This window comes from Haplochromis burtoni, unplaced genomic scaffold (genome assembly GCF_018398535.1).
Source record: "Haplochromis burtoni strain Fernald_Lab_line unplaced genomic scaffold, NCSU_Asbu1 Contig_133, whole genome shotgun sequence".
Taxonomy (NCBI): Eukaryota; Metazoa; Chordata; class Actinopteri; order Cichliformes; family Cichlidae; genus Haplochromis; species Haplochromis burtoni.
In genome coordinates, this window is record NW_024582494.1 from 1,246,447 (window position 1) to 1,259,028 (window position 12,582).

The 12,582-nt window shown below is 42.2% G+C and overlaps 2 protein-coding genes across 3 annotated transcripts in view; both read right to left on the bottom strand.

The window, feature by feature from the left end:
• Window positions 1-2,010, bottom strand: part of loxl5a (lysyl oxidase-like 5a) — an 18,355-nt gene extending 16,345 nt beyond the window's left edge. The window contains exon 1 of the mRNA XM_014336383.2: window positions 1,926-2,010. Within this exon, the coding sequence (XP_014191869.2) occupies window positions 1,926-2,010 (85 nt within the window). The remainder of the gene's footprint in view (window positions 1-1,925) is intronic.
• Window positions 2,011-8,779: 6,769 nt separating this feature from the next.
• On the bottom strand, window positions 8,780-12,225 carry mibp (muscle-specific beta 1 integrin binding protein). 2 transcript variants are annotated; one of them, XM_005930926.3, is made up of 8 exons: window positions 12,033-12,225; window positions 11,242-11,332; window positions 10,628-10,676; window positions 10,187-10,361; window positions 9,673-9,744; window positions 9,487-9,593; window positions 9,306-9,391; window positions 8,780-9,083 (listed from the first exon to the last, which is right to left on the bottom strand). In XM_005930926.3, exons 1-7 carry the CDS (start codon window positions 12,056-12,058, stop codon window positions 9,306-9,308), a joined length of 606 nt encoding a protein of 201 aa, XP_005930988.1. In that variant the 5' UTR covers window positions 12,059-12,225; the 3' UTR covers window positions 8,780-9,083. The 2 variants fall into 2 exon arrangements, with proteins under 2 accessions (XP_005930988.1, XP_042080174.1); XM_042224240.1 differs by lacking the exon at window positions 10,628-10,676.
• Window positions 12,226-12,582: the final 357 nt, after the last annotated feature.

The following is a 12,582-nucleotide window of genomic DNA, read 5'->3' on the forward strand; positions in this document are numbered from 1 at the left end:
CGACTCCGTCACGAGGTTGCGCACAGCATCACCGGCAAGGGGGCTTGGTTTGAGAGGTTTTTGGCATCTGTGATGTGATTTACAACCATCCACCCATGTACAGCAAGAAGCCGCACTCACAACCGTGGGCATCAGCAAGTTGGTGACATTTAAACAAAACAGCATTCCATCTGAAACTCTCTTATTGTACCCAAAATACACATTTTAGTGATTACATGTGGCTTCATTAATTATGTTCAAAAGGATGAATACATAACGCAAGTAATAACTTTATGATCAGTCAGTGAATGAAGGAGCTCAAGAGTGCAAATATAGTTGCAATAAAGTGACAAATATGCCCTTTTATGTCAAACAAAGACCGAAATAAGTGGCATCAGTGTGAGGATGAGAATGAGCGATCCAACCTCACACTGCAGATATCAGGGCAAAGCACAGTGGGGGGGTTGCAGTCTGCGCGCACAAGAGGGCTAACAACGCTGTGAGTGACGGAATCCACCCAAACTGAGGAACAGCTTCTTCCCCAGAGCTGAAGCCTGCACTGTTTGCACTGATATAATATAATATAATATAATATTAAAATGAGTAAATACAACCTCAGATTATCACATATTGCACAACATCTAAGTTTATTTAGCAAAGGTTGAGTCACAATGCAGAAGCAGTATGTGAAAATCTATACTCTTACTGTTTCTATAGGAATTAAAAGGGTAAGAAGCAGTCATTTGCTGCTAATAATTTAATGCAAATTTGCAAATGTTAATGCAAGATTTTTTAGGTTAATTAGAAAAATCTCAATTGCCCATAGGTGTGAGTGTGAATGGTTGTCTGTCTCTATGTGTTAGCTCTGCAACAGACTGGCGACCTGTCCAGGGTGTACCCCTCGCCCTATGACAGCTGGGATAGGCTCCAGCACCCACCGCGACCCTGAAAAGGAGAAGCAGAAGTGAATGGATGAATACGATGTTGGGTGAGACTGGGTGGATTTCTGTTTGCTGTTTTGACAATATGAGGCATAGTTTGAAGAAATGTGTTTAAGCAATCGAGAAAAACTGTAAAACACTAAAATCTCATTTGTGTTATGATGAAAGTCTTTCATCAAACAGAATTCAAATATCAGAAACATTTCACATGTGGAGTTAAAAATGAATCATTGTTTCAACAATTTATTTGTTTTCATAAACAGACAAGAAGACAACAACACTCTGCTGCTCCCATTCAACACATGTCAGTCCATATCCCAGCAAACTAAATCAGCTCCGTTTACACATCAAATAGAAACATGAACCACGTGTAATGATTAGAAACTTGATGAATTTCAAATCTGGTTTGGGGAGTCATTCAGTGAGAAACAGTGAAATGATTTTCAGTGTGAAAAGGTGGAGAGCAGGAACAATGAGAACTAAAAAAGAAACAAAGGGCTTTGGAACCAAGAGGCAGCAGGAGGACAGCTGCAGTTTAACAGCTTCAGCTCACTGACAGGAAACAACATGAGAAATATAATCATCCACTGACACCTTCACATCATCCCCAGTTTGGATAAATGGAAACATCCTGTGAGCGAAAGTGTGTGTGAAGGTGTGTGTGTTAGTATTGGGCCCAGAGAACGACAGCTTTCCTCTCTTCCAGTCCAGATTCACTCTGATCCTCTGGAGCTTCTTCTGAACTGAGAGAGCAGTGAATCCAGCTGATGGTGAGCGTGTTGAGTATTTACCTAAACAGACCACTACTCCCCAAAGCCCAGACTCTATGCTTCCCTTCCTGTTGATAGACTCTTCTACCACACCAAGCATCCAGCTTGTACTGTCTCCAACCTCGACATCCCAGCTGTGAGTCCCTGCGTTAAAGCCCTCAGAGCTCATGACAGAATACAACCAATCAAACCTCTCTGGATTACCAGGAAGCCGCTGCCTCGCTCCTCCTCTCACTGTTCAGATCTTCAGATAGGATAAGGTCTGGATGAGCAGTGTTTGGGTCCAGAATGAGAGGAGTGCAGGAGACCATGTCCTTCATGTTGTTCCAGATGTTGCCCAGGTGTTTGGCTCAGTCTATCAGAGCTCCTGAGGGCAGCTGTGGATCATCCAGCAGGGGGCAGCGCTGGACTTTTTCCACTGCAGCCTTGCAGTTGTGCAGAAATGAGCCGCCTTCAGCTCTCAGCTCCTCTTCTGCGGCTCTGTGTCTGAAAGAGCTGCTATCTCTCTGCCCAGAGCCTCCATCTTCTCCTTCATCATCCCTCTCTTCTGCTCCTCTTCCTCCCTCAGTGCGGCCAGCCTGTCCTCCTCTTCCTCTGCTAGAAACTGGCGAAGCTTCTTAAACTGCTCCTTAATCTGCTTCTCTGTGTGCCGGGCCTGGACCTTAATGTGTTCTGCTGTTTGATCAAACTTCACTTGAACTTCTTCACAAACCTTTAACTTCTTCTTTAAGGCCTCCAGAGTTTCCTTAAATTCCTTCTTGTGTTGTTGTGCAGCTTCATCGATGGGTCTGAATCTGTGCTTGGTGTGGTTTTCTGAGCCTCTGCAGACGAGACACGCTGGCTGCTGATGGTCCAGACAGAACAGTTTGAGTTTCTCAGACTGCAGAGAGCCTCTGAAGCTCTCTGATCTTTCTCCTGTAAGAACAACTCACACAGGTTTTCTTAAAGCCGGGTTTAAAAGAGCGTCCTCTTTTCGACATTTTCGAGATAGATGATAGATGTCCGGGTTTTCCTACCCATATGTGTGACGTCATCCCTGAGCTGCTGCTTTGTGAGTTGTTCCGCGCTCACAGACGGGACAGAGCTGCAAAAGAAATTTCCCTCGTACCGTCCCGGTACTGGTCGTTTTTCTCATTCAGATTAGGCCTTATTTCTCTACCATTATTTAATTCCACTGGCTTTAAGTTTTGGGGTTTTTTGCCCTTGTTGACTTGTAAAAGCCTATATGACATTTTTTTGTTTCACCATTCACTAACAGCACTGAGAAGGCATCGTTTAAATGTTTAAAATTATCTTATTTTCTTCAAGAAAACAGTATTATTAAAGTTTATCATGACTGGGCCGAGTGTCCTCTTTTTTTGGAAATCAAAATATGGTCAGTTTGTGTGTGTTTATTTCGTGTAAACTGCACATTTCTAATTTATTAATTTAAACTACTTCATCTAAACACTAATCAAAACTAGCTAAAATTATTAAAAGTGCCGAACATAAGCAGCTTGTACGTTGCTGTTTTCGTAGATACCTTTGTCTCACACGGAACATACATGTTCTAGGGTAAAGCTTCACTTTTTAAAAGTCGGACTCATCACTGCCACGACTCAACCGTCTTAAGTCTCGTGAGTTCTACGTGTGCTGTCACGGCACGCGCACACCGCATTTGTACAAATCTTAGAAAGAGGAAGTGACTCGAAAGTTTTGGTCAGCATCGTTGATGTTCCTGTTGTTCTGCTCAAACTGGTAATCACACACGTTTCAAGTTACACTGAGAACTCACTGATTTAATGCGCATGTAGAGACGTTCAGTGCAGTCAGAAAGACTATATTTATCCCCAAGGGCCAATTAACAATTAACCTGTTCCTCTTATTTTAAACTGCGAGGTGTGGCGCACGCCATTCATACCAGCGTAATCTGGTACTTTGTGTATACAGGTGGATGTATGGACACTGGATTTATGTCTAATGTTGAAGCAGGCAACATGTAAATGGTCTGGACTGTTCTGGGAGAACAGAGAAGATGTAAGGATGTTGAGAACTACAGGAATAATAACTAATAGTGAGTCAGTGAAAGATCATCAGCTATCATTATAAGCTCTGCCATAATATGTGTGCCAATATCCTTCATGGTTTGCATGAGATTTGAAAATGTGAGTGAGGCTGACGAGAAGCATCCAGCTGCCACCTTATGCCCTAATGCCAGCGCAGTCTGACTGCTCAGACGTGCAGATCGTGTGGTAGCCTGGAGCCCAGAGAACACTGTAAAAATCAAATGTTTTCATATGTAATTTGTGGGATGCGACTATAAACACAGTGTACGGGCTTCGTCTGCTCGGACAGCTTGGTGTGATTCTTTCAGCATGTCAGGAGGTCTCAGCCTGTGTAGCACACTGTGCCTGTTTTTAATTCAGACACGTTTGCTTAAAAACAAATCTTTCCCAACTTTGAGTCCTACACTTGGAATGTGACACCATGATGAAGTCTGTCTTTAGTTTGTTTAGAGGTTAAAGAGAGAGGCTCCCACTAGAGGGATGTTTATTTCAGAGTAACCAGCCAAGAGGGGAAGTCGCCCACTGACGGCAAAAATATGTGTTACAGTTAGGAAACTTCTGCTCAGTGCAACTCATTAAATCCCAGCACGCTGAGTATTTTCTTTTAGTTATAATCTGCAACTTTCCAGATGGCATGTTCAACTTTTCACTCCACCACAAATTTTTGGTAGTTTAAGGTCAGGGTAAGAAAGAAATCACAGTCCCACCTAAACTGCTGCAACAGTGTAATGCTACATACTTATTAATGCATTAATTCAATTAATAATGCGTCTAATAACATTAACAAAAGCCATCTAGTTACATTCTTTCACTTTCTTGTAGGTGCCCCGTGCTGCAAATATGTCTGTGCTATTGTTTCAGTCCCTGCAGAGGCGTTCTGAACCTTTACATGAGCAAAACCAGCAATTCAGAGATTTCTTTTTAAAGCTGAAGATAAAAATGCTCAATTCTTATGTAAGCAAGCTTAACAATGCTTGCAATGCAATAATGCAAGTATTCAAGTAACAGTAATCATCACATAAAATAGCAAATGTAACCGATTATTACATCCATCGTTTTTAAGCAAGAAAAAAACAAACTGAAAATATTGACAAAATGTGGCAATGAAGTAGATGCAGAATAAACGAGCCGTGTTCCTGTACACACCTGTTCACCTGCACGCAAACACAAATATCTCATCAGCTGATCACAGCGACGCAGGTCTGTGCATTTAGGCACGGTTAAGATGGCACGCTGAAGTTCAAACAAGCATCAGGATGAGGACGTATTTCAGAAGCTGATGGAAAATAGGAAGAAAAGAGTAACTCAGCACTTGTTACAACAAAGGTGTGCAGACGTCCAGATGTTAAACCCTGAAGCAGATGAGTTCAGCAGCAGAGACCAAACTCAGTGTTACTCCTGTCACGTAACTTTCCACAGTTTATTCAGAAGCATGCGTTATATTTCACAAAACGAGAAACTGGGTTATGTGTAAAATGTGAATTACAAAGAATTTTATAACTGTAATTTGATCTCTGTGTAAACAGCTGTCAGTAAAGTGCACTGGATGTTACAACACGGGGGGAGAGAGTTTATTTTCCATAGGTAATAAACTTTGTTGTCATTTGATTCAGAGCAGGTGTGTGATTCCAACACAAAGGTCAGAGTTACTCAATACATTACCCAACTTTAGAATCTTAATATATCTAACAAAGCTTATCGTGAGTTAAAGGATCATTTTCACCCTAAAACAAAGAAAAAAGTCATTTTCAGAGCCTTCAAAGTTTCATTTGAGATACATTTCAGGTCACGTGTTAGCAAACAGACAGTGTTCAGGTATTAAACACACAGCACCTCGTGCACGTTTGGAACCATGGGATCCACACATTCAGCAACACAGTCGTGTTATTATTGTTTTGGGTGGGGGCAGCTATAGATTAGAATCACGTGTGACCTCATGCTGCTGATGGATGCGTTGCAGTCACATGATCCAATCATGCTGTGGAGCAATGAAGTCAGGTGGGTGCAGGAAAATGTCTAGACCGGATTTGTTTGCACTATAAAGCAGCTCGGGATAACGTTGCCACTGGGCCACACTGGCCCTGTTTATCTGTGGGGAATCGTGCACGGGTTCACGTGTGTGACTACACCTACAGCACCTACAGCGCAGCGTCAATTTGTAAATAAAGGCGCGTTTTCTTTGATTTGCGGTTGTCTCGAGTGCATGCTTCCACAGCCGTCACACATACTGCTGTCATATTTAGCCACCGGGAGTCAAGGTCAGTGTGGTTCAGACCACGACCACCTGTGAGAGCGTCACAATTATTTTGTCAGTCAATTTCCACACGCCACTCACATGATGGGTTACATGTACCTGCAGCTGAAGTCATGACGAGCAGTTGGCAGTTGGGGAAAGAATTATTACTGTAAATGGTGACAGAAGAAGGTGGATCTATTTGAGTCACTGCAGATTTTTTGCTTTTAAATCTGAGTGCAGGCCTGCATGAGGGCAGAATATAAGGGTGTTATTTCTGGATATGCCACACTACAAACCCAGAGGAGCACTTGTGATAAAACCCAGGCTGTAAGTATCACTGGGCTGCTTTCCAGTTTGTAAAAGAGGACACTTAAAATACAGTCACCTGTCTGACCTGTGCTATATTTAGCTGCAGTATAAGCTGAAGTTCCCACCACATTCTGTGTCTGGAGAAAGTATTTCCTTGGGGGAAATGGGAAATTATTTTGCCCTATTTATAAATATGAAAGCGTATGTGATGTCAGCACGTGTCCTGGGCCTCATGCGCTGTAAATCTCGCGCTAATAGTCTCGATCTTGTGGCTAGTCCGTGACCCACTCAGGCATCTTCATGAGCTATTTCAGAGGTGCAGTGTTGTGCAAACATGCAGGAGGGCAGATATACGGGTCTGAAAGGGCATTTCCTGTTTAGAAATTAGATGCAGGCAAAAATGGCTCACCTTGGTTTGTGTACTGTAATTAAGGTTTCCAAAAATGACTGTGAGCTGCTGAGTTTTCCCACTACTGTTGTGGGTCTAGCTGGGAATGAGCTACACAAAATCCAGCATTTACTCAGTGACAAAACAAAGAGCTGGTTATCCGTGTTGAGGCTATGATCCCAAAAACTTCAACAACTCCTTCAGAGAGGTTGTGCACTGCCTGCTACACCGAGTCACCAAAGAATTATAGCTATGCAAACAGATAAATTCAGCTACCACTTGCTTCCCCTTCAGCTATCTGAACAACCTCAGCTACCAAAGTGGCATGTCCCATATTTACAGTTGCGTTTACATGCACTCATCACGAGTTTGAGCCTTTAATGACTTCTTTGAACTGTTCTTTTTCCAGAGTGGAATGATGCTACAGCATACATCTTTAATCATGTTAAAAACAGGAACTGGGTGCACAACTTTGACTTTCATTGTCAAAAGCATGCATACACCCCACTAATATTTGGTTAAATCCCTCTTAGCAAGTTTCACCTCAACCCCTTTTGATAGCCATAAAGAAAAGTTGCCATCAAACAACCAAATTCCTTCATCTCAGGGTGACAGTTTGGGTTTTCCTTGGCAAAGTAGTGACGCGTGTGAAGGACTCCTGCTTCTTCTTGGAGTCTGCAGTTGTTTAAAAATGACTCAGAGAGACTTTCCCAACTTGTGTCCAATTCTCCTTCTTAGACAGTCACTGGCGAATGCTGTGAAACGAATCCTTATGCTGATAAAGAGAAACCACCAGCTGTATCCAATCATGATCACTAGCAAGAATTTAATGGGCTCTGACCTCGTCAGGTTAAAAGCCATTTTTAGAACCTTCAGCTCAACTTATTAAAAGATTTGCATGCATGTATAAAAACAACACTATGCCAGTGGTCATGCGTGATGGTAGCAGCATGCTCTGGGTGCTCCCAGACAGTACAACCTCCAAAGTCTTCAATGTCATCTCAAATCAACTGATTATTGATTATAGATTATTAAAACTCAAATCAAAACTGATTTTGGAACGGATAAAGCAGGCTGACATTAACTTCTGTAACGGCCTTCTGAAAGCCTGCCACAAAGAATGGTCCAGTATCCAGAAGAGAATATGCCAGAAGCTTGTCGATCATCTAGTCAAGTTGTAATCCATTAATATTAGTGGGGCTGTAAGTGTATATTTAAACCTGCATGGAAAAGCACAATATGAAATCAAAATAGACCAAATTCTTGTTTTTAAGTCATTAAAGCTGTACGATCATTTCACCCTGGGGAAAAGTTCAAAGAAACCATTAAAAGGCCATCAAGCCATTTATGGAAACTGACCACATCTGTACTCAGAGCAGCGGTGTCCAAACCCAGGCCTCAAGGGTCCTACAGGTTTTAAATGTCCTTGATCCAACACAGCTGATTGAAATGGCTAAATGACCTCCTCAACATGTCTTGAAGTTCTCCAGAGGCCTGGTAATGAACTCATGAGTCAGGTGTGTTGACCCAGGGTGAGATCTAATACCTGCAGGGAACCAGCCCTCGTGGCCTGGAGTTGGCCGCACCTGCTGTAACGGGCTGGATGATAGTAGAAACCCTTCACATAATGCAATCTGTATAACTGAGAAAATTAGTTTTATAAAAATGTTAAAATTCAAATTAAATTACAAACTGGGTGCTGAGCAACAAACATCCACCACGACCATAGCTACATCCATGTTTCCTGTTCACATTTATTTTTAAAAAGCCCTCAAATCCTTATAAATTTACATTATATACTTAATCTCTTCTAAATAAGGCGTCACTGAGCTGCTTCTTTAAACACAGAAAGATTCATTTTCATCCTCCTTACATAATGCTACACAACACGCAAGCCTGCTGATTTTAGAACGGCCCGGCACACGGTCATCAGTTCCACACTGCAGGCCTGCTTTAATAGACCCTGGCAGGCTTCTTAAGAGCTCAGTGCAGTCACAGCTGTAGGATTTAAGATTAAAGGCAACAAGCAGCATTGATAACATTCAGTATGTGATCCAACACCAACGTCATCTGCAGACGTTTTATGTCACGGTGACAGAAACAACAACACGTTTGTTCCCTTCAACAGCAAATAATGCTTTTATTGACAGGTGAATGTGGCTGGCACATAAATGGTCCAATACAAGCTGTTTAATGCAATGGTAACGAGCAGTTCAACAATCACCTTCACAGAAATAACTGAAACATTGATCATCAGAAAAATGATAAAAAGACAACGATAAGTTAACATTCATTCATCCATTTACAAAAAAATGAATATTACAAAAAAACCTTCATAAAAAAATAAAATAAAAATAAAAAAAATCACTGGGTCTATTTACAGATTGTGTACAGGTGTGGAGACGAGTCCTCCTGCTGCAAGACACAGAAAACAAAACTGTTAAACAAGTCTGCATACGCCACACTTAATGTTTTCATCAACATTTGTACAGGTTGTACGATGCATCTACTTCTTCAAAATCTGAATGTTTTAGCTGTACAAACAACTGAACTGTTCCCAGTAGGAGACAAATGTCTAAACTTGTGTACGGTTTATGACATTAGTGACACAGTGGCACACTCCCTCCACCTCCTTACCTATAAACGATTGAGCAGGTTGTTCTGAATGTCTTCATACACCTGGCTGTAGATTTCCTGTTTGGATTTCAAGCCATCGAGGTACACTGCAAAGAAAATGATTTAGTCATACGTTTAATGCTTTTACTCCCAACATACATGGACGGCAAAGATGTCCTCACATAATCCAGCTGCTACATACCGATATTCAAGCCACTGTCCTCCATCTGTTTCCTGTGTTTCAGGTACATGGGCCACACGTGGCCATCGAACAGGCCGGGAGGGTCAGGGACGGTGTACTGTCTCGTACTGAAAGTGACAAAAATACAGTGAGAACTTCCACTTGAAAAGAGGAAACACAGTATAAGTGAAATCTTTCATTGTTCACCTTCTTCTCCTCTTGCACTCCTCGTAGGGTATCGAGATGTAGTAGCACTTGTCGAAGACGTCCAGCAGGGGCCTAGAAGGCAGAAAGAAAAGTGACGCAATGATGTACAACATCTTCAGAGTCAAAGGAGTTCAGTTATGCAACTGTTCAGATGGCGCCTTATCTACACCTCTGACAGTCATCACTAGCGCACTGAACACGCAGCAGCAGCGTCAGAGTTGCACCTCGACAGCATCTTTCTGCTGAAGGCCTTATCTCTAACTGCAGGACCTGCCTGAGCTGGCCACGTGGGCGTCACTGAACACGACTGAGTGGTAAGCACGCTACACCAACACGTGACACGGCAGAAATCATACCGCCTAATGTGTGTCACCATCATATATATTTTTTTTTTTATGAAACCAGATAAATCAGTGGTTTGTAGATAATTAACTGACTGACTTCAAACAAATGTGCTCACAGTGTGAACAATACTTCATTTATTAAAAGATATGAAAGTCTGCTTTAAACCTACAGGTAGTTGTAGAGCAGGAAGCCCTCCACAATCAGGATGTGGATCTGCTCGTCGGTGTTGGCCAAATCGGAGGAAGAAGACAAAGGGACACCGTGAGATCTGGCAAACTTCACCGGGTTCTCAATCCAGGCGTTTATCGTGTTGGTCATGGCCTCCATATCCAACGCCGTGATAACTATAAAGAAAGATTAAGAGGCAAGAAAAAAAAAAAAAAAATGATGGAAAGAAGAGAGAAAAAGGTTAGAACAAACCCAAGCAAACAATGTAATTTATTGGATGTGTGTTTGTTGTTTGCGAGCTACTGAAGGCTACAATAAACTTTTGATGTGCATGATTACGGTTGTGTGCAATTATGGATTGTGGAGGTAAACTATGTTAAAATGGGCAGCTATGTGGATATAAGATTAATGAGTCACTGGCAGTCTTCGGGTGAAGTCTTACCATCCCACTGTTTAAAGCCGTCCTCCCCGACTTCTATCTGATCGGGTTTCTGAAATAACAGTGACCAATAAAACACTGCTGCAACCTCACAGCTCTGAACACTTGCAGATCCCACTCACATGCCAGAGTTATTAAGGCCAAACAAGTGAGTACAGAGGGTACACAGCAAGGGGCATGCACAAAACAAAGCAAGCCGTTCACACAAGTATGCAGCTGTGACTAAACTGGGGGGCAAAACACATCATCTAATGTAGTAGTGCTTATAAAGAGGGAAATAAGAAAAGACTCAATAACAAGAGAAGTTGATGTTAACAGCTATCTTAAGAAAAAGTAGATGAGGAGTATAAATGGAGAAATTCAAGGATGTGGGGAAGGGAAAACAACACCGAAGCAGTGAGGCGAGACAACAAGGGAAAGACACAACTCTGGATCTAATCTGGAGAACAAAAAGTGGGGGGATGGGGTGGGGTACCACTCAGGGAAGCCCTCCTATTTTGTTGAAATGCAAATATCACGCAGTGTCCAAAGAGGAGAAAGCAGCATGGGGGAAAAAAAAAAACCAAGAAAACAAACAAAAACAAAAAACCGAAAACAATCCACTAGCTTACACTCACCTTGAAAAAGTCATCTTGATGCACGACACAGCAGTTGGGCAAAGTCTTGATCAAGTTATTTGTCAGAGTGGTTTTACCACCATTAGTCACCCTGTAAACAGAAAGGCACAGGGTGATAAAAATACCCGCTATCACCACAGCAAAATTAATGACCTTCCGTTAGCTTTATGGCAGCGAGTATTTATGTATTATATTGAGCTTTGTTAATATTCAACATAGTAAATTTGTGTACATTATTAAAAGGAAGCAAATGAAAACACAAAAACTCGGGGAGCAAGTTAAGTTTAAATGTGTTACATTTAAATATGTTGCATAATAATAATAATAATAATAATAATAATAATAATAATAATAATAATAATAAGTGTTATGGCAACACTAAACTCAGATCTCCCTCCACTTTTGAGCCGACCTCGCGGTGAATTTTCAAAAGTCCCGCTCGATTTATAACAACAAACCGACCGGACCGGATGTGACTTTGAACAGGTTTGTGGCGGGCAGCTGATAAACACTCGGCCAAAAATGATAACATCTATGAATCTGAGACAAACAATCACCATTACAAAAAACAAAAACCCTGAAGCACCAGTTTGGCAAAAACAAACCTGCACCAGCAATAACGTGAACTGCACCACACAGTGCAGTCAGAGCATCGCCGCAGCGTGACCCTGCTCCACTGTCACTGAGTTTAGTCGACTTACATCAGCCATTTTTCACGTTAACGGATAAAAGGAAACGTTAAAACCGTTGACTTGGTAGTTAAATAAATGCGATAAGCTAGCCAAACTTACCCGCCAATTCCTATAATGCACTTCATCGTCTCGCTTCTTCCGGACAGGTCTCGTTCAAACAGTCACGAACAACTTTCACCAAGAACGAAAATCCCAAATTTTAAAAATAAGAATTTTAAACGATCCAAAAATACTTCCGGAAACCTTCCGTTTCGCTCTCAGCGTGTTTCTCCGTAGTACTGCGAGCGGGAGGCGCGCTAATTTATATCCAGCCCGAGCTCTACAACGTCACAGCGAACGTGGGCGTGGTGTGTTCTCGTGGTCAGGCGTGCTCGTGCTCTTTTTCCACCTCGTGCTACGTGCCGTCAGAGCCGTTCTGTGTGTACCTTTTTAGCAGCCAATCAGCTGCGGGCAGAGCGCCCAAACCCCTCGCCGGCCAATCAGAAGCCGGTAACTTTCACCCATTTCCTTATTGTTTCCTCGCTCACTGATGTCCATATGAGAGCCAGATGGTGAGGCGCTCGTACTATTCCATTCAGCATCTAATCCACCTGCAGAGTCAGCGGCCTGTGGAAAACTACCATTGATGGTGTCAAATGGATGCATAAAA